General features: G+C 42.1%; 1 protein-coding gene across 1 annotated transcript in view; it reads right to left on the bottom strand.

Moving 5' to 3' along the window:
* Positions 1–22,648, bottom strand: part of LOC146504470 (calsyntenin-2-like) — a 325,046-nt gene that overhangs the window by 21,678 nt on the left and 280,720 nt on the right. Inside the window, exons 9-11 of the mRNA XM_085131085.1 lie at positions 22,345–22,507; positions 13,515–13,681; positions 10,158–10,306 (exon numbers count right to left, since the gene is read on the bottom strand). Coding sequence (XP_084987211.1) covers positions 10,158–10,306; positions 13,515–13,681; positions 22,345–22,507 — 479 coding nt within the window. The remainder of the gene's footprint in view (positions 1–10,157; positions 10,307–13,514; positions 13,682–22,344; positions 22,508–22,648) is intronic.

Here is a 22,648-nt window from a genome sequence, read left to right as displayed (position 1 = left end):
GCGAGACAGAAGCTAAGCTCGTTGCAACATGGCAACTGCCTCAATGCTACCCGAAATTGAACCTCCCCCACCCTCATTCAGATGTGGCCTTTGGAACTATTTTGGTTTTCATGTGACGTATGACCCTGAAGGTAAGCGCGTCAAGGACAAAAGTAAAACAGTGTGTCGGATGTGCCACGCAATGCTCAATTACATTGGTGGGAACTACTGCGTTAGCGCAGTTAGCTTGTTTTATAACTGCGCTAACGCAGCTTGTTTTATATATATATATATATATATATATATACACACTGGATTTTAAAATGAATATAAGGGTTATGTCATTTTATTGGGTGACCAACGCATTAACGCATATGGTCACCCAATAAAGTTGTTCTCTAATACTTTAACTGTTGCAGTAATCTTCACATCATCAGATCTTTGTCTTCTCCATGCACCTTGGAAGTAGGTGAAGTTGTGCCACAAAAATGTATTGGCTTTCTCCAATAAAGCTCATACTGGTGATTGTTGTTGTGAATTGGCTCAAAATTGAAATCAATTATGAGCAATCACACATGCTTTATGCCATATTCTGAATAAGAACAAGAAAACATCCTGCTAATTAACAGTGTGTGTGTGGATGTTGACGTAAGACCAGAAGAAACCAGAAATGAACAAAATTAAACTCATATGTGAGTTTTTCTTTAATTTATGTAATACACCTATTAGCTGATATATTAGTTGAATTGTCAAAATCACATGGATACATTTTCAAAAGTCTTGAATGTAGCGCTATCATTTAAAAAATGGAGCAAATTCATTTTCACTTTCTTGACACAAAAGACTGAAACAAAAGAGGAAAAAAACCCTCTTAAACTTAGCCTAACAGCAGAGAAAAACCTGACTGCAGTCTCTAATCCTCTGTAGTCAGGGGCATGAGGCCACAGTTTGGGACAAAAACAGGTTTTGGGGCATTGTGTAATCTTTCCGTTTCTTTCCTACGGTTATGGCTGGTGTTATGTGTCTGTGTGCCTGCTTGCAGCTTGGGCACCAAGCCATTGTTGTGAGCAGTGGGAGATACAAACTCAGTGATGCGGGAAGTCGGCTGCTGCGTGGGCCTGCAAAACACACACACACACGCGCAAACAGCAACTGGAGCCACGCCAACTTAATTATAAAGAAATATGACAAGGGAGCTTAAAAGGGCTGTTGCAAAGATTAGCACTGGATACTTTTATTTGCAAGATGCTTGGAGTAATTGCAGTTATTAGGTGTCAGCACAAAACAAATTTAAATGCATTTGGAGGAATCAATTATCATCTCTGTTTATTATGTGAAGAGCGATACTTTCCGCATCAGTCAAAACGGGAGTTTGTTCCAGCACTCGCGGACACGTCGTGGCAGCTGGCCATGTTTCAGCCTCCCAGTGTAACCGAGTCTGTGAAATCGCCCGTGTTATCAACTAGACTGTACACAAGGATTTACTGCTGGAAACTCACAATGGCTCACAAAGAGACTTATAGCCACAGGCTGACCATTAAACAGTCTAGGAGAAAAACTGAGGTCAGTCAATATCAGTCAGGAACTAAAGGTTATGAGCAAAGCCCCCTTACATTTCTTATTTTGTCATTAGAGGTGTTCTTCTGTAGGAAGAGTCAACTTTAAACAAACATGTTTAAATTAACAAATCATAAATATAATGCAAAAAAAAGACCATATAGAGTATTGAATTAAATCTTAACCTGACCATGAATGGACTGGATTGTCTATTTATTGCACATTACCATGCAGGGAGTAGCCATCAGTAGACAGTTACACCGTGACCACAGACCAAGTGGTCAGCAGCAATATTCAGGTAGGCTGTGATATTTAAACGCCCTTCAAAATGTATGAATATCCCTCACACCAGCCTGAACCGCTGATACAAGTCAGGGTGGCTCCAAGCTTTCATATTGTTTATACCAAATTCTGACCATGTTGCCTCACAGCAAGAAGACTGTCTTAATGTTGCAGCAGAAATTGAGACTCATCAGACCAGGCAACGTTTTTCCAATCTTCTGTCCAGTTCTGGTGAGTCCGTGTGAACTGTGGTCTTTGGTTCCTGTTTTAGCAGAAAAGGAGTGTCACCTAGGGTGTCCTTGACCATGTCTACATGTAGTTGCTGCCGTGTGATAGGCTGATTAGATATTTCTCTAAATGAGCAGTTGAAGACCTAACAAAGAGACCAGTGCCCAGTGTGTCTGGTGCTGGAGAAAACCTGAAAGACCACAGATTACACATTAAACACATGCCTACAACATGCCTCATTCACCCATTCACTTTTTTCTATAAATATGTGCTTTCTATCTAACATTTACACACATTCATACTCCGATGGATGTACACGAGAGCAACTTGGGGTGAGTATCTTGCCCAAGGATATTAGGCATCCAGACTGGAGCAGCCAGGGATGGAAACACCAGCCATCCAATGAGTAGATGACCTATTTTACCTTCTGAACTACAGCTCAGCTGTTTTGTCTGTTCCATGTCCTTGTTTTTTAAACTCCCCTAGGTACCAAGCAAAAATTGTAGGCTTGGTTAAGAACGTGTCAGCCCACAAACTTCAAACCTAACAGGAATCTCTTGGAGACACTTGTCTGATTTAAAAGACACTCGACACAGCAAAGCTACAACTAGCTTACAGCTGGCTTCATGAACCTTTCTTTGCAAGACTGTTTTGACGGGTAAAAAATGTCATGTGCTCCTACACTGAAATTATTGGTAAGTTGAGGTCACATGGCAAACAACCAGACTTTCAGTTTACAGCTTGCATTTTGCAGTGATTACTAAACCACTTATTTAGTCCTCATATAAACTAGAGATGGCACGATACCACTTTTTTATGTCCGATACCGATACCGATATCATAAATTTGGATATCTGCCGATACCGATATGAATCCGATATAGTGTGTTTTTTAATCAATAAAACTGTTTTTTTTAATATCTTGCTGCATTTTGTATAAGTTTATACTCAAGTTTAAATAAATAACAACACTAAAGCTATTCTGTTATACCTGTATGTAAAAAATACACTGCGCCCAAAATATTTCATAGTTCAGCAATACCAATCTAATAAACTTAAACCTGCTCCATCCTTCCTATTCTGGTATTTTAAAGAGTACTTAGCAGAAATATTAAGCAACCTAGCTAATAGGGTTGCAAACTCCCAGCAAAAAAAATAGGGAACCACCCACATCCCCCACCTCATGATGCTTAATCGATGTAAATTCAAATTTAATCAAATCAAATTTAATTTGATGCAGGGAGGAAAATGCACAGAAATAAATTCTTTTTCAAGAATAATTAAATAGATTCAACATCTTTCTTCAACAGAACTGCACAGATGGTATCTTCCCAAAGGAAAAAGTACTATAGCTTACTAGGGTATATTAGACTTAACAGTTACTATATACAGTAATGGACTTCTATACATTTTAAATCAGATTAAAACTTTGGGTGTAAGAGTCAGATAATTATTTATTAAAAGCTAGACATTTTAAATGAGAATAAGAAAGAAAAGTATGTCTTTGTGCCCCCTTTTCCCTGTTCATGCCCTATCGGCCCCCCTGGCTACACTTTGCTAGATCCGCCCCTGCACAGTTACGTCAGCTGCGTAGAAAAAGATCCTGGTGTAGAAAGTAATATTAAATAAATTCTAACAACAGCTCATCAAGCTTAATAGTGCTGCTGTTGTTCAGCCGCTGGTTTCCTCTTTCTGGTGCAAAGTGGGCCAAAAACTAAGAAGAGAGACGGACTCGCGACAGAAAAGCCGATCAGCTGATTATTGATCAGTTTCACGTTTGAAGTAGCAGCAAGAAGAGACAGTCGCTCCATATATCGGTTGTTAAGCTTAACGTGGGAATGCTTTACAAACATTCAGAGATGAACTTACACACTTGCTTTACTTCTCTCTGGGAAAACTTCCTCGGAGATGAAATGCTGGTTTGCTAGCAGCCGCTCTATCACGTGACCACACGGCTCCAACGTGCTGCGGTTATGAGCCGAGTTACGCCGTGTAGCAAGTTTTGTGAGGTGCTTTTTTGATATTTAATGGATCGGATTACATTTTTTATTTCTCGCCGATATCCGATCCAGTAATTTGGGTCAGTATCGGACCGATACCGATACGTAATATCGGATCGGTCCATCTCTAATATAAACACGACATGCCATTTGCATCCTACTACGTAATAGCTGTTAAACTTTATGATCTGATTATAGCTTTGTGTGGTAGAACAGCTTATTAGCCCTGTTATGTTAGTCAGAGTCTTCTAGAAGAACATCTTTTTAGTGTGTGTTTTATTATCAGACTGCTCGTATATAAACATATACACATCGCTATCACTCAGAGTGCTCCCGCTGTTACGGAGAAGCAGAAAGATTAAAGTCAGGGTAGCAGAGCTCTAGAACTAGCTCATATAGTTGGAACGATGCTATAATAATAACTACTAGTAATTACTGACATTTAAAAACATCAGAAGTCGAGACGACTCCCACACAGATATAGCTACAGTGAGTATAAGACTAACAACCTGATAAGCATTCCTTTCTGAGGTTTTGCAGACATGTGACCACCATTCTGGATGCCTGAGATTCATAGTGACAGTGTAAGAGCCAAGTCACACATGCCTAGAGACTGGTCCATGACCATTTGTTAACCAGTGGTTGTGAGGGAAAAATGTATATTTCATTACCGGTCGCTGGAGGTTGATGGCAGTTGCTGGGAAAATGATTGCTAAATCCCCAGGCACACAAGCCTACGGACCGGTAAGTGACCACCATGGCAACCACCTGTCACTAAGGAAAAACATGTATTCTCTAATCGTTTGGAAAAATCCTCACTGGGATTTAGGGTTGCCAACTCCCTGAGAAATAAATAAGGGACACCTCGTGGCCAGGGCCGGGCGACCCAGTTGTCTTCACCCTTCCCAGTGTGGTGAATTTTTTAGCTCTTTTTTTGTGTGTGAAATTATTTTTTTTAACCATTTGACTTGAATTTGATTTAAGTAGATGCGTATTCTTTGTGATATCAACACATGGGAAACAAAAATCATTTAGCCATTTATTTTTAGCTCAAAATGACAACATTAACACAATAAAACAGGTCTCTTTCTTAAACAGAAGCCTGTCATGCTTAACTTTTGATAATAAAAGTAAATCTTTCTTTAAAAGAACTCTGTCCTGCTTAACTTAAAATTATATAAATTAATAGAAAACAATAAAAAGAAAAATATTCTTGTAACAGTGCACATTTAGTGCATTTAGTGCAATTGGCTTCAGCAGAGGCATTATTTCAGCTTTTGCTCCCGTTTGAAACCCCACTTGTTCCCATGATTACGCATCATAACTCATCATCATTATTCATCTATGTATTACTTTTATGTATTACTCATCTATTTGTTGTAATCATCTATCCTTGCAGTTGTTTATTACACAAAATAAATTATATTATCACACTTCTGGCCACATAGCGCTGATATTCACTGCACATGCCCATTTTAACCTTAACCAGAGGGTTTAAAAACAAACAAACCAGTGTTTACCATATCTGGTTCTGCCGTGGCCTGGTAGACAAAAATTGGTTAAGGGTTCCCCGAGCTTTCATGCCCCTCATGTTCTTCATGTGCCCACCATTAGAAGCATGCCTATGGAAAAAGTGCGCCGGCACACAGTGCAGTGCGCTTTATAGGTGTTATCGTGAACTTTTCCAGCCAGGTGTTTTCCTTTTCCCATTCTTCCCTGCACTTTTGCAGCCTTTTTTTCTTTCTCTGAGAGGCACAAACATTGCTGGTCTAATGCCTGGCTCACACTGTGCGATTTTTGGCCCATTTTGAGCCGATTTTTGAGTCGTGATCGGCCCGATTTTGGCCTTCATCGTGCATAGTGTAGTATACGTGGGGTAACGAGAAGCGATTAACACCTCACGACCAGCTCCCGATCATCAATCGCTCGTGAGGGTGTCACCGCAGCCGCTCACACTGCTCACGCGCAAACACGTAAACGTCGGTGAAAAAGACGGAGCAGCACGGCTGTGCAGCGTGTGATCTGGACACAAGCGATGGAGGCACAACTTGTAGAACTTTGGAAAGCTCATCCGAGCCTTTTCGATGTGGCATCACCAAATTATCACGACCACAACAACCGTGAAAATAGTTGGATTTACATTGCTGCTCAATCACAGCTGCCTGATCATGTTTGTCATTAGTAATTTAGCAAAATTGATGGCGGTGTGTGTCTGTGTGAGTGAAAGACAGAGAGGGAGAGCGAGCGACAGATTTTCTGTTATAACCTTCATTTTATGGAGGCACAGTGTGACTCAGGTCGCATCAGAGCATCGGGCGGTATAGTGTGAGACCCTGCATCGTGACCTACGAACTTATAACCCATGCGAGCCAATCGTGCAGTTTGAAAATCGCACAGTGTTTGCCCAGCTTCAGGTGTACTGTCGTCTGAGACTTGCACCGCAGTGTCGGCGTTTATTTCCCTGTTGGCCATGCTTTTTGTTGTGGTCATCTGTTGTCTTCCGGTATTTTCTCCGCAAGCGACCTTTCCTCAACCAATGAGATGAGCGGTAATCTGAATTGTCATACTCGAATTGTCATAAGTGTGCTGTCAACTCATTGGTCACAAAGCAGGGGCGGGGCTGGGAATTATGGTTTCAAACAAAGCGTTAATTACATTAAAACTTATAGACTACTTTTGATTCTCACTGTATTACGGGACAAAGTGCGTCCCTTATTAGCTCAATACGGGACGTGTACTTTTGTTTCTAAATACGGGACGATTCCGTTTTTTAAGGGACGGTTGGCAACCCTACTGGGATTGCTTTGGCTTTTAGCATTTTGCTGTGGTTGTACTTTAAATGAAAGTGAGTTGTCCAAGCTGTGCTGACACTGTGGGAAGTGCAACGCAGACCAGGAGACGGTCTGACCATCAGAATAAAAGTTGCACCTTATGGCTAGTAGTTAGCAAGTGTTTGCAGACAAACGTAAGAAACTGCAGCCAACTGTAACAATTTGGTAGCAACCACAGCAATGACGAGGAGGTTTTTGGCGTAGCACCTTCTTCGAATTTGATTTCACACAGCTAGAGTTGGCAACACTGCAAGCCAGGCGGGAGAAAACATTTTTACGTCTTTCTTTGGTCTTTTGATAGTTAATGCTAAATTAATTGTCTGTAATCTGGGTGTGCTATGTGATATTCAACCTCACTTTTGAGAACTATACAAAGCTGGTTTCTCAGTCCAGCTACTACCGTTTGATCAGCACTGAGGTTCAGCGATACTGAAATGATCATTCATGCTGCAGTGGTCTTGCAACTGGTGTAAATCAAGAATCAATTAATAGATTTCAAATGTTTCAAAATGCAGCAGCAAGACTTCTTGTAAGAACTAAGACAAGGGTACGTATTACACTCGTTTAACGGCTCTACATTTGCTGCTCATTTGTTTTAGAATACATTTTAAAATTTTATGTCTCACATTTAAAGCCCCTCATGGCTCAAGGAAACATATTGGAACTCTTGCCTCAGTGAGCAGCCTGAGATTCTGCAGGAGAAATCTGACTGTTCACACACACAATAGACTACAGCGTTTGCTGTTTGGGAGACTTATTTTAAAACGCCCTGCCTGCAGACCTTTGCCTTCTTTTAAGCTATAAAGAAACATTATGTAGAGTTTCTTATAATACACGTTAATATAGCCCTTCCATTTTCATCCACTTATCCAATTCAGGGTCACGGAGCCCATCCCAGCTGAGATAGACAAGCATTTATACTCGCGTTCACACCTATGAGCAATTTAATAACTACTAACAATTTAATAACTACCCCACTAACTGCATGTCTTTGGACTATGAGAGGAAATCAAAGAGAATCCACGCTGACACAATGAGAACATGCAGGTTCCACACAAAAAGGCCAGACTGAAGACCGTGTTGCTGTGAGGCTACAGTGCTATCCACCTCTCCACCATGTGAGCACTTTGGTATTCTTTACTTTATTCTTAACCACTGAGGTACACTGTTTCAGTCTTTGTCTCTTACATGTCTCTGTGTTACACTGCTAAACCAATTTTTATAGTTTGAACTTTGTGTTTTTTAAAATCTTTCATAGGGGAATGCTTTTCATTACTGGTAGTATGTCTTTTTATACAAAACGCTGGTGCTATGATGGCTATACAAACTTTTTATAATATCATATATAACACAACATTATGTATGAATTCTTAAAATGATTCTTAAAACTCATTTTCTGGGACGTATTGCATATATTTTTCCATTTCTAAAGTTTTGGACATTTGCATCCCAGACCACAACTGGCTACGACACAAGCCATGTCGTATCGAGTCGTGATTGTTCACCCTCGCGTTGAACATTCCACGGCCAATCTCAAGTGGGCATGTGCAGTAATGTTTTTCCAGACCGTTTTTTTCACCAGTTTTAGCAGGAAGAAGCACAGGTGCGTGCCAAGGGGGTCCCAGTGCTGTGTGTTGTGTCTCACTGGCAAAGGCTTGTGGGATACCTTAATGAACCACAGCCAGTGTTAATGTCATTAGTCACACCTGGACTTCGATCACACACACAGGTGTTTTCTCTCTGGCTGATTAGATCTGTTATCTGCAGCACTTCTCCAATCACATCTGAGCCCCAGAGCCAGCTGAAAGCACCTGTCCGGGAAGCGTCCCTCTCCATTTTTGTGTTTTTGCGCTACGAGAATAATGCACCGTCGACGCCACGTTTACACTTTTATTGATTCCACAGCATCTAGAACGCAGAATCAATAAAATTCAGCGTTCTAGTACAGATTCCGTGTCTGAACCGCTCTCTGTGACAAAAAACAAGACCGAGGACAAGGGGAACCCATGATCCGTGTTGTTAAGATTAGCGTTGTTCATCTAATTATATTTTCAGTGCCTGCAGTAATTTGGCTTATTAGGCATCAGCAAGAAAGAGTTTAATTGCATCGCCAGGAAATATTTAGCATCTCTGTTTATTTGTGTAAAGCCATGCTGTCTGTAGCAGTGAAGGGAGTTTGTTCACCCGCTGATGCCAATTTCCAGACTCTCAGTGTAACTAACTGAGCTGAAAGGCAAGATTTACTGTCTTTTTTTTTCTGGAATGAAACTGGATGTTTAAATAAAACTCATCCCCTAAACATGCTTTTGAGTGGACCCCATTTTTAAACATTAGCCACACATGTCCTCAAGTAGTGTTTTATTCCTTATTTTACACACACACACACACACACACACACGCACAGCTGCGGCAACTCGCAGACTAGTCAGCAGTCTGTGGAAAAACTTCATTTAAACAACATTTAGCAATGATGCAAGCTTAGCCCTTATTAGCATAATGTATTCCTTGATAATCGGTGCGCCTCCAGCTACGACTCTGCTTCATCACCAGCAGCTTGTGCAGCACACACACCAACACGCGCATACTCATCCATCCACACACTCACACACTCTTCTGCTGTGTTAGTTGAAGTTCTCGGGCCTGCCGCTGTGCATCGAACCCATCGGGAGGGAGGAGAGTGAAACCCCAGGGCTGTGCTGCAGGGGTCTACATATATTTAAAACAATCATGAATTTTAATGGTAACCCGCCAAGGGAGGCTGTTTTACCAGCCAGCCTCTCTTCTCTGTGCCTTGCGCCCGCAAGCACGCACACACACACACACACACACACACACACACACGCCCTCTCCTTTTGCATCTCTCTTCCCCTCGTTCCTCTGGCAAAATCCAGGCAGAATTATTAATACATGACATGAAAATGTAAAAACCAGCCCCCGGTGGTGACAGTGAACCGAAAATGGTGTATTAAAGGAAAGGGGAAGCGACAGCAGAGGAAAACGAGAAACAGAGGGAGGGGTGGGGATCAATGCGCGGAAAGGGAATTATATATCAGTCGCGGTGTGATGTCTGCCGTGTTGTTTTAACAGAAGTGTCGAGGTGGGCGAATATCTTAAAGAGCAGGTACTCAGAAACAGAGAAAGCGTGTGAACACTAAAGGAATCAAATATCGTCGTGTAGGAAGAAAAAAGCGACAGAGAGACACACACACGAAGCAGATTTCAGTAAAGATAAAGGTGAAAAAACAAGGCGAAGAACAAGACGAACGCGGCGGCGTACTCACTGGACGGAAGTGGAGATGCGCAGGCGTCGGATGCCTGGTGTGGGAAACTGACGGGAGTTTATGTAGGAAACTTTCCTCACAGCGGCGTTGATGTTCTCCAAGTCCTCGCCCTCCATTACCAGGATGGATTGAGCTGGGTTAAAGTGAAACTAGGGAGAGGAAAAACACAGATGTTAGCCGGAGAGCGAGAACTGACACAGCAGATGATAAAATGTCCGTGGGAACAGAGCCATTTAAAACTGAAATCAGTCAGCTCTAATTGAGATGCTGTAGATTAGCCTGTGCATACGAAAGCTGACAGAGTGAAAGCGTGCAGGGCATGGGCAGATTAACCTGCTGCAGGAGTGGGGGGGTGGGGGTGGGGCAGGGGTACAGATTCCACTCTCTGTGCAAAATTTACCGTTTAAATACCGCGCGGCTGTGTGGTAATGTGATTAAACTCCAACGATTTCAAGTCATGGCCTTAAGATCAAATAATAAAATGGAATCGGTACTATATGGATATTTCAGAGGTGGCTGCGGCTTCGAAGGAAGAACAGCTTATCCAATCTGGATAATTGATCTGAGATGCTTTATTCAAAATCCAGATCCTCAAGTCTGCATGTTTGCCCAAGATATGTGTCATCTGTTTATTATATGTGTTTGTGGGTTTGACCAAGTGAATGTGGCTTATACTGAGAGTAGAAAAGACTAGAAAAAACAACATTTTCAAATGTATTTCTTCACTTATCCCATTCAGGGTCACGATTCAAGTGTTCCTGGGTAAACTGGAGGAGGTTGCATGAGGAGAGGGAGCTCTGGATTTCTCTGCTTAGGCTCCTGCGCCTGAAACCCAGAAAACCAACTTTTTGTTGCTGAACCTTTAGTGTATAGTGTTTGATATTTGTGATGCAACAAGAGGCAAGGGTGCTTATAATCCCATGGTAGCACTATCATGCCCAGCCCTCAGGCAGATGCACCTATGGTATAAATTTGAAAATCCTTGAGGTCAGCATCACTGAGATTCGAACTCATCTGAGATTTTTAGTAGATGCACCTATGGTGTGATATTTCAAAATCCTATGTCACCTCCTCGAGTTATCATATTCACAAACTTGGGGGTCCACGCTGCCCGCCTGCCTGGCGGGTTGACAGCAATACTCCATCAGCCTGAGGGGTAAAAACTGAATAATTTCAGCAGCGGTTCTGCAAATGATAAAAGGTCACTACCTTTCTGCTTGTTTCCAGGCAGTCCCTGTGTTCTACAGGTTTCACTGTACAGTGGTGCACGCATTAGTTTGCAGAGACTCGCAATTTGTTTGAATCAGGCAATCCATCAAAGTGAACATCACGGCTGCGCTGCTTTACCATGCAACGGCATAAAACAAACACATCCAATGTTCACTGTGATGGATCACCTGTTTCAAGGTAGTTCTGCTTCCATACTGTACTGAAATAAATGAAAACCTGGCATAACTAAACATGGCAGTATGATAATAATGGGAATATGCATGTACTAGTAAATATCGTAAACATAGAGACACACAGTAGAGCTGGTTTTACAGAGCTGTGTGCTCTCCTGCAGAGTTTGATGGTAGCGATTTGAAGCCTTCGCACTTCAAAAAGGATTCAGTGTTCTCCTGCCAGAACTGCAATGAGTAGTTCCCATTTTCTAAAACTGGGTATCAGCACCAGGGTGAAGTTACTCCTCCTCTCTGTGGTGCTCTATACAGTCCCCGTGCCCTGTCATTTTCCCCATTCACACTTCTTTCTGTCTCCTCTCATCTTCTGTTCTCTGTCTATACTTTGTGTCTACTTGCCTCTCTGCCTGTTATTCTCCTCTGATTGTGCAGTGCCAGCTGTCCACCTGCCTGGCTAAGCTTCCCGTGGACTTCCAGGGGCCAGATGAGTGTGTGGCTAAGAAGAAAATTAAATGGCTCTCAAAAGATAAACTGCACTGGCCCTAGAGAGGCTCTCCTCTTCTCTCTCATATCCTCCACCTCATCCCAGCATGCCGTTTCAAAAGGCTGGCAAGCATCTCTTTGCTGCGCCACAGCACAAGGTTCTCTATAGAAGGATCTGGAGTTTGCTGGAGAGGGAAAAGCTGAAGAGGGAGAAAGAATAAAGGAGCTGAGAGTGGTAGGGTGCTTACGGGCGATGGCTTTGAGTCCACACAAAGCCCCATCTATCTTGCACAGCACAGTGCGATCAATTAGCTACGCCAGTGAAAAAGGGGAAGAAGAAGAAGGTAGTTGAAGATTTTCAAGAAAGCCAGGTTTGGTTGCCATTACATTTATTGATCAACACATTATAGTGTTTGTATAAGAATTGAAGTAGATGTATTTTGTACTTCATATTAAAACCTGAATTAGCATAGTTTGTTCTGTCTGCTTAGGAACAACAAAACGTTTATATTTGATTACTTTTAATACAGCAATTTGTTAGCCAACAACTTCTAATATATAATTCAATTAAATTCAATTTTATTTATACAGCGCCAAATCCCAACAAAGGCGCTGATATGTTTCTTTCTTCTTCATGGTCATGGCGTTTCTAAGGTAACTGGCCAGCTGTCGGATATAGATGAAGTGCTGGTAAGTGACCTCTGTGTCCAGGGTGTACATCTCTGTTAGAGTTCTCTGCATGAAGTTGATCATGGGCAGCACGTTGGGAGACGTGAACTTGCAGTTTTGTACATAAGAAATGTACATTTGCTTAAGAATAGGGGTTGAGGTACGTTTCCTGCTTCTGGCGGCAGATTTTATTGAGGGCCGGGAAGGCAAGAACCCGACTCGTCTCTTCCCCTGTGCTCCACTGCTTCATTAGTTGCTTAATCAGGTGGCGACACTGTTTGGGTAGACACAGGTAATACGGTACAAGCTGACTGGTGTGCTTCGGGAACGCGCAGATGACCGTAGCCTCTGTTAGTCTGGATAACAGCTGAACCACTTACATGTATATATGCAACACTTTCCTTGTGACATTACACTATACTGACAAACGTACTGGGTCACATACACATAACACCTACGGAGTGTTAACCCCGTAACATTATGTGGTCTGCAACTTCATCACTGAGTTGGTTTGTTTCTTAAACACTTTACTTCCTGACTGAGGAATCTCTAGGAGATTCCATGAACTGACTTATGGCAACACTGGGATCCTGTTACAGTACCGCACTTGAATTCAGCGAGTCATTCAGTCATTGTTTGGCTTTTGGTATCTAAAACACTGAAAAAAGCCCATCCTCTGTTTCTTTTAATATCCATCCTCTTCACTGAACTGATGTGATCTGCACTATTATCTGACACTTTAAACCAAGATGAGAGGTTTTACAGCAGTCCCTCTTTTTGAAACACCTCCTTTATCTCTGTGTACCTTTATACTCTTATCCAGACTCTCGAGGGAGTTTATGTCCAGTCCCTCTTTGCAGGCCTGCAGACAGGATATGACTTTCTGACTCTCAATCTTTCCCGGTCGGATGGTCAGTCCAGAGAGGCTTCCCCGGAAATATTGAGTGAACCGCGGCTTGGTCACCTCCCCACCTGCAGAAAACAACAACAAACAGATAAAATAGTGCGTACTACTACAATTCAGATAAATGAAAATCATTTTTCCACTTTTTATGGAATCATTACAGAAGGTCATGTAAACATTTAGTTGCAGTAAACCACTGGTTTATGGTCCTTTAGGTCAAATAATGGTTATAATTGGCCCAAAGAATCGTGTTTTGTGTCTCCCAACCTATGATTAAGTGGAAGGGTACTGCTGTATAAGTGCAAGTGCTCCTCAGCCAGCCCATCCAGGCTAAATAAAGGTAAGGAAAAAGTCAACACATTTAAAGGCTGTCCTCTGAACTCCATAAAGGCCAATACCAGCGATATGAGTCTCCAAACCACTCATTAGCTGAAAGGTTACCAGCTCTGGGTATCAAAACGTCACCTTTGGATTCCTGTCCTTCCTTTCATTTCTCTCTTCCTTTTCCCTCTTTTGGTCTCTAATTCTGGCGGTAATCCACCGAAGTACTAAAAGTATTGAACATTCCCCTCATATGACAACAACATCCAAACTGGCTCATTGATCAAACACATTTGGAGGATGAAGTGAAGCAGTGACCGATGGGAAGGGTGCATACCAAGAGAAAGTCTTCCACTCGTGATGAATTGATCTGTCTTGCCTCTCAACATACTTCTGAGAGACTCTGTGCCCTGATCCACCTGCTCTCAAGAGACTGCTGCAGGCAAATCCAGGATTTTTTTCACACCTGCTTCTTAATGTTGGGAAAATATGTACAGCTTTGGCCAAAATCAGGCATGTCCAGAGATTCTTCCATGATTGCCGCTTGCTTTGCATCTAATTACTCAGTAGATACAGCAAGTCAGGGACTGGGTCCAGCTATCTAATAGCCTCGAGCTAATCTGTTATTAACCGCATTAACCCGTCACTCGGATGCCAGTGTCTTTTTTCCACTTTTGCATTGTAAGTAGATTCTTTATAAGTTGATCTCGTTTTGCTCTGACCTGCCCTGTGAACCTCAGCCTCTGTGTCCAGTAGACACATTCCTTAGTCCTGCAGCTGTAGACAGTGGGCTCTGGGTAGGAGTCCAGATGTAACACATTATTTTTACTGCCTTTACTTTACTGCCAGGCATCTTTGAGTATCTCAGCTCAAAGATGGTAAATAGGTTGTAACAATCTTTACCTCTGGAGGATCCTTACACACGTTATATGTGGTGCTGCAGTTTTTCTTCTGACAATTCCTTCCTAATGACTGAACCAGCTCTGAACATTTTAAAAGCAGGTATACTTCAGCAGTTGAGTACTACGGATCCCTGCTGTGAAACTGCTGCAGGTAGGTGTCAGTGGCACAATCTGCAGGGTAATATGAAGGAATTGGCAGCCCTTTGGGCTATAGATGTTAAAGGCCAAAGTACTGACAATAACACTTGTCTGCGATGGTCGCCGTGTGTTTATCAGGACACCCCTGTGTCTGTTGAAGGACAAGACCCATTCATGCTCAACCTTCAGGACCTCAAAGTTTGATGAGTGAACAGCTGTGACAAAGGTATTAGCTTTTATGCAAGGCTCCAGTGCACAAGTATTACTGGATTTGACAAAAATAAGAGTCATCTGCAAAAATGAAAACTCCCCCTGGATATACTGTCCTTACGCCAGCCATACTTACCTCTGCCAAGGAGGTTATGTTTTTGGCAGCGTTCATGTAATTTATTGAATGAATTCTGATCAATTTAGTGGGGGTGTTAAATCTGTTACATTTTGGCTGACATCCACCAAAGTCTTTAAGGTCAACTCACTGATTTATTGATTAAAAAAAAACCTCATAAATTTGAAACTATGTGGTGTGTGTTTTCAGGATGTAGTAGCTAACGTTTAAAGATTTCAAAGATCGTGTTACATTTGACCTCTGACCTCTCCTTTAAGGTCAAAGCATTGATCTGAAGGTCAAAGTGATAACAATGATATCCAGAGCTGTTTAAAACTATGTTTCTTATTGCCCTTGTTTGTATCACATCACTATGATGGACCTCTGACCTCTTCTTCAATGTCAAATAGGATCAAGCTTTCATAAAATGTCTTTTATCTTTAAACTATAATTAAAAGTTTACTGCCTTTGTTTGTATTGGTAGTAGTTATGAAGTGATACTGGTATATGTGGATTCTAAATATCACATTATAGTTTGCATTCAAATATCGTTTCACATTTGACCTCTGACCTCACTTTTACATTTCACATCAGCCTTTCTCTCAAGTTGATCCCAAAATGAGTTACAGCTTTAAAGAAAGGGAATGAGCTGCCTTGGTGGAGACTTGTGCTCATTTAGCACTTCTTCTTTGTCTTAATAACTATATGTTATTTTTTTGTTCTTATTAAGCCATCATAGGCCAGAGAGGAAAAACCAGAAGCAGGAGAGTACGTCTATTTCCATTTCTATTTCAATACAATAGACCTCCACACTCTTGAAAACTCTTTATACTTTTAGGATGATAAACTTTACTTGTGGGGGTCGCCCAGTACCTTCAAATTGTAACGGTACATTTATTACTGTCTTAAGTGATGCATTTAGCTCTTGAATGGCTCAGTCAGCACAGATGGAGACACAACTGACCACTACTGGAAACACTTTATCATGCCTCGCTCTCCTGGTGAGAAAACATGACAGAAATGGGGAGCAGTGAATCCAGCCCCTCAAGTCAGAGAGGCTATGATTGCTGACCTGCAGCTACATTGTGCACAGTGACTACTAAGACAGAGCTCCCTTATCACCCACGGGGCAGACAACAGAGTCCTACCAGTTGATGTGATCTACCCGGGGGATCTTATCAACCCAGTTGTCATCTGCTCGCCTGCCTTCTTAGGTGAGAAACAGATGAAGCCTTTTTCTTGACTAGGAAGTGGGAAATAGAGGGGTAGATATAAAAATTCTTACCCCCTAACTCTTCAGCTTACTGTCCAGTTCATGAATTTAGATGCAAGTCCCCAGTCATGCTTGTGTGACAAATGCTCCCATACACCTACTCGAAAGTTAATGGAAGAGTTTGGAAAAAGCAAGCAGGAAACAGACTTTTGAAAATGTTCTTTTCAACCTATTTTCTGCTCAAAGAACTGCAATTGTCTTGTCAAGCTTTAGACATATACCTTTTTGTAATTGCTTAGGCTTGTCAAACCAGCTACACGCGAGCAGAATATAAGCTTATATAGTGTAGCATATTTATTTGAAGAGCAAATCTGCTGGCTGTTCTGAAGCCTGAATCGAAATATATGGTGTCTGTGGCAATGACGATGGTGGCTGTGTGACATTTGACTTCCTAGAAGCCTCTAAGTATAACATGTTAAGTGACAATAATCAAGCAAATTGTCTTTGTTTACCTTAATGCCTCATTCATTACCAAGTGTACACTAGGAGTAGCTGTAGCTCAGGAGGTAGAGCTGGTTACCTACTGATCGGAAGGTTGGTGGTTCGATCCCTGGCTCCTCCAGTCTGCAGGTCAAGTATCCTTGGGCAAGATACTAACCCCAACGTGCTCTCCGATGCATCCATGTGAATGTACTTAGGAAGCACTACGTATAGACAAAGTGATTGGGTGAATGAGGCATGTTGAATAGAGCAGCGGTCCCCAACCCCCGGGCCGTCGTTTGGTACTGGGCCACGAGAGTTGAGGCTCAGGTGTGAAATGTATGGTTTTTAGCGTTATTTTGTTATCGTTTTTATCGTTAACTCGGTTTTCCTGGGTCTTTTCATGTGTGTCATGAATAAATCTTCTTTTTTTCGGTACCGGTACTAGTTTTATTTTGTTGTATTTATCCGCGACACCTTATGACGGGCTCACACTGTGCGATTTTTTCAGTCGCGCGATTCAGCTCCTGCTCAAACTGTACGATTGACTCGCAGGGGTTAGAAGTTCGTAGGTCACGATGCAGGGTCTCACACTATACGACCCGATGCTCTGATGCTCACACTGTGCGTCCATAAAATCAAGGTTATAACAGAAATTCTGTCGCTCGCTCTCCCTCTCTGTCTTTCACTCACACAGACACGCACACCACCGCCATCAACTTTGCTAAATTACTAATGAAAAACATTGATCAGGCAGCTGTGATTGAGCAGCAATGTAAATCCAACTATTTTCACGGTTGTTGTGGTCGTGATAATTTTGTGAGGCCACATCGAAAAGGCTCGGATGAGCTTTCCAAAGTTCTACAAGTGCCTCCATCGCTTGTGTCCAGATCACACGCTGCACTGCCGTGCTGCGCCGTCTTTTTCGCTGACATTTGTGTTTGCGCGTGCGCAGTGTGAGAAACTGCGGTGACACCCTCACGACGGTCGCAAGGATTTCAAACAGGTTTGAAATCCTCACGACCAAGCGATTGATGATCGGGAGCTGGTTGTGAGGTGTTAATCGCTTCTCGTTACCCCACGTATACTACACGATGCACGACGCACGATGAAGGCCAAAATCGGGCTGATCGCCAAAACGGTCGCACAACTCAAAAATCGGCTCAAAATGGGCCAAAAATCGCACAGTGTAAGCCCAGCATTAAAGGCCGGTCTGTGAAAATATTGTCGGGCATAAACCGGTCTGTGGCGCAAAAACGGTTGGGGACCGCTGGTATAGAGCGCTTTGAGTACTCCGGGAGGGTAGAAAAGCGCTATATAAGAATCAGACCATTTACCATGTACACGTCTTTATCATAGCAATAAATGGTATCCAGTAATAAAGGTGCAATTTTGTAACACTTGAATTGAAAACTCTATGAACAACCAACAACATTATAGTTTTTCCATTTTTAATACACTTAAAAAAATAAAAAAGAGAATCAGTATGATTTTTGACACTGGTTACATTTGTATACACAGCAAGGCAAGAGTTAGCATTTCTATTTATGACGATTGTATTTAAGCAAGCTGATGAAAATGTTCAGCAGCTGTTGTAAACTGACATCAATTAACCACCGGGGCCATTAAGAGGTAAATGTGTCAAGTGTGTCACTTTAAACTGTGTTATGTGTTGTACAGAACTACAAGCTTGACGGGAAAGTAGTGGTTGTTAATGGATCACTGTATACAGTCTATTATTATTAGTATTCCTGACACCAATCACCTGTAAGCGTATTCACATTTTACTGTGTGGAGCGACAGGGCCACACTGACATCAAGTCACTCCATGTTACTCCACTCCGCAGCCATGTCTTTATACGTGCTGGCTGATGCCCTGCCAAGTGCCAGGCTGTCAGGCGACTTCAGTCTATCTCATAAAACCACAAAGTCACATTTGGATTAACAGACACCAAATTATGCCAAAGCCATAGTTTCCTTTTACTTCATGCTTCCCTTATTCTCACTCTCATGCTCAGTTACGTTTTTCTTCCCTTCCCCTGCTTTCTCTTAAGATGTCCACCTTTCCACTTAGTCCCACGCTGACAGATGTTATCAATTTAGGCCGCGGCCAGAGAAACCATTAAGGATCCCAGACAGAGGATAAAAACGGAAAAGCAGAGGAGAGAGGATTACTGAGATGCTTCAGAGCAGGAATGACACAGGTGATAAAATCACTGATCATTCCACTTTACAGAGACTGGTCTTTATGTGGCGTCAGCTCTCTTTGCCCGATATGTGCAGCCGTATAGATCTTCACTCTTTTTTATTTGCGTCGTTTCAAAAACAACAGATGAGGTGGAGAGGCATGGGTGAGCTGGAAACAGGATCATTACTTAAGTGTAAATATGAAAGATGTGGCTCCCTCGTTTAGCTTTACACTTATAACGTATGAGTATCAACACCTGTGAGCCTGTATTTATTCAATACACTCTACATACAGATATATTTATGGCTCAGCAGTGCAAATCATCAAAATTACTTCCTGCATGTTTACCGCTGTGAGGAGGGGAGCTCCAGAGGCAGACCAACAGTGTGCGATTACACACTTGAGGAACGAAGAGAACGAGGCAGGATGAGCGTGTTGCTCTTTGCTATCTGGCTGTTACATACTTCCGAACATGAACACCCTCCGCCAGGTCAGAGGGTAAATATAGACTGACTGTGCGAGGAGTACACAGCCAGCACTTACTCTCCAAGGTGGAAGCAGAAGGTTTGATGGGGGGAAACACTTTTATTAGAAAATAGGAGAGTGTGGGAAAAAGGCAGGCGGATGTGCAGCCAAATAAGCTTTGTTGTTTCACTAGCAGGTTAGCAGGAAAGACTTTGTCTTATGCACAGTAATGGCCAATGGATTCTTGTAGGTTTAAGACTAATTTTAACCATGAGGCTAATACCATCTATATCTGTCTTTGCATATTAAAGGTTTTGTACTTGGACTTTAGCCGTTCATTCACAGCACAGGCCTCTCACTCATTTCAATGAATGCAGATCCACCTGGAAAGATGCTGTCATCATATCAGACAGTCCAGAACTGTAAACATAGCCTTATAAACACCTGCGCAGTATTTTTGCACATAGAAATTCACGAATCTGTTACTAGAACTAACCTCCCTCACCACCACCACTCACAAAGAAGCATACCTCCATTAATACAGTGCTGTCTGCAGTTTCAATAAGTCTGATTTTAAGATGGTTAACATATAGTTTTGTTTTCTTTTTCACTCACAGTAAGGATGCGGGATTAAAGTTCAGCATGCATTAACTGTTGAGGAGTGGAAAGCCAAAAGTATTATAGTTTATGTATTTCAGACCACAACAGAACAGGAACTATTTTTTCTACTGAAGTTGAAGCTACTTTAACCGTGCATTCATCCAGCAGCAACCATCACACACCTTTGTGTGTGCATGTGCAGAAGGGGCGGATGCTGCTTAGTGCTCACCCAGACATAACGTCTTCGTAGAGAAAGATCCCAAATCTCAGAATGAGGATGAATCATCCCAGCGTATAATAGTCCAGGCTGTTTGGATTTGTATTGGTATTTCCATGTGCAGGAGTCGGTTTTTGCAGGGAGGAACCCCAACAGCAAGATCCAAACACAGAACAGAGCAGGCATCAAGACAACACAACACTGATTCATTCAGATATGGGATAAAAGGGAAGAGCTGGGCTGGGGTGGCTTGCAGATGCATAGCAGCTAAAGGCAGGCTAAAGCAACTAAAATAGAGAGCTACATTAGATTTGCCAAATGGATGTGCCGGATGGTCACAACTGAGCCATTCAGAATGCTAAGATGGTGCTAAGATCAGGTAAACTGGCAGCAAGGCAGCTGATCTTAACTTCACGGCGATCTCGAACTAATGTTGGGCAATTTACACTAAACAACAAGTAATAACAAACTAAGAAGCCTGATTTCTGTTCTTAGGCTGGTTGTTTGGTTAAATCTGCAACTGATTTGCAAAAAGAATGAGTGTTAAAGCACACAGTATGTACACACAGTAAGTATTTTTCACGTTGGTGTTTTACCAGGCTCCCTAAAAGCAGACCATGATCACCTGTTAATGAGTTTAATCAGTCTGAAGCCATGCAGCAACACTACAGACCTTGTTACAACAACCAGAACGGCTTATTTGGGTGACTGTATGTAACACAATAATTCTCGATTAAATCAATTTGCTGTAGTCAGGACAGAATCCATTTCTAGACAATGCTGACTGACCAGTTAAGACTTATGAACCATGAAATTAAATCATTACATTGAATTAAATACTCCAGAATATCAGTGGAGCACTTAGAGCTGACAAATCTGTTTGTATTTACTGTGCCACCACACTCCATCATATTATAGCCTGCCTGAACTCTCTATCAGCATCCGACTGTTTCTGTAAAGCCCATCAGTAAGCAGCTATAATAAGCAAAGACATGCTACTGCTGCTGCACGTCAGTAATTGTTCACTTTCCTTCTTTTTCTTTTACTCTGAAAACACATTTACAGCCCAAACCGGGCGAGTTAGACAACAGACGAGCGCAACTTTGCAAGCATGTTTGCAATCAACATACTGGATACTTAACTCTGTGCTTTGAAAAGGCTATTTATGTCGCTAATGGCTTATGTTCAGATTTCAGTACTGCCTTTACAATACGTGACTGAGACTTTGGCCCCAACAAGGAAAGCACAAATAGTCTCTGAACTCCCTTTACTATTCAAGGCCCCTTTAATCTTCCTGAAAGCCTACAGTGTTCAATGAAAAAAAAATGGGAGAGGGAGGTGGAGTAAAGGAGGATGAATGCAAATAAAAGCCACAAATGATGACCTGCTGCTGCTCCCCACATTGAGAGCCATCTTTATGTAAGGCTAAGCATCACTGAGCATTCTCATTTGGGCTATCAAATCAGCAGCATGCAAAAAAAAAAATCCTCTTTCTTCTACCCTTATGCAATTAGTGGCAGCTATCAGTTTAGAGGACAGTTTAATTGTACGCCTTCATTCACACTCGTTCAGTCATTTGTCAGAGGCAGACTAAGTGCTCTTCTTAATTACATTGTTCATTCAAGGCCAAAGAACACGTTCCACACTCGGTGACTCCCTCAGTGCAAATACTTCAGCAGTGTCATCCCTGAACCTTCTCACGTATAGAAGCAGCAGGAGGATCCTCAAAATACTTCAAATTGCACTGACCTTCATATTCAAACTTTCGTTTCAGTTGCACTTTTTTTTTTAATTGCCCACAAGATGAATGAATTCTGTTGAAGAACATTAACTGAATACCTGCTACCACTATCTGGTGTCATCATCAGCTTTGGCTGCTCACCTTGCCAGCAGGCACCGACTGTGAGCTGAACATCAATCTGTGAGGGGTGGATGGGCCAGTCGTCCGTCACCAGGTAGGGGTCATAGGTCACTCCGTCCACATAGAGCGTCACCACTGGGAACTCCACATTGATGACATAGTAATGCCACTCCTTATCGCATATCTGAGAGGAAAACCCAGAGAGATAAATGGAGCTTGGATTAAAAGGTTATTCAGGAAAGTCACGAGTATCCTGAATCATTTTTCAGTTTTAAGTAACGCTTCACTGGTGCCTTGCTGTGATTACATTAAATATGAACTTATT

The sequence above is a fragment of the Neolamprologus multifasciatus genome, chromosome 14 (genome assembly GCF_963576455.1).
Source record: "Neolamprologus multifasciatus chromosome 14, fNeoMul1.2, whole genome shotgun sequence".
In the NCBI taxonomy this organism is placed as follows: Eukaryota; Metazoa; Chordata; class Actinopteri; order Cichliformes; family Cichlidae; genus Neolamprologus; species Neolamprologus multifasciatus.
Note: the sequence above shows the minus strand (reverse complement) of the source record. Positions and strands in the feature narration are given on the sequence as shown.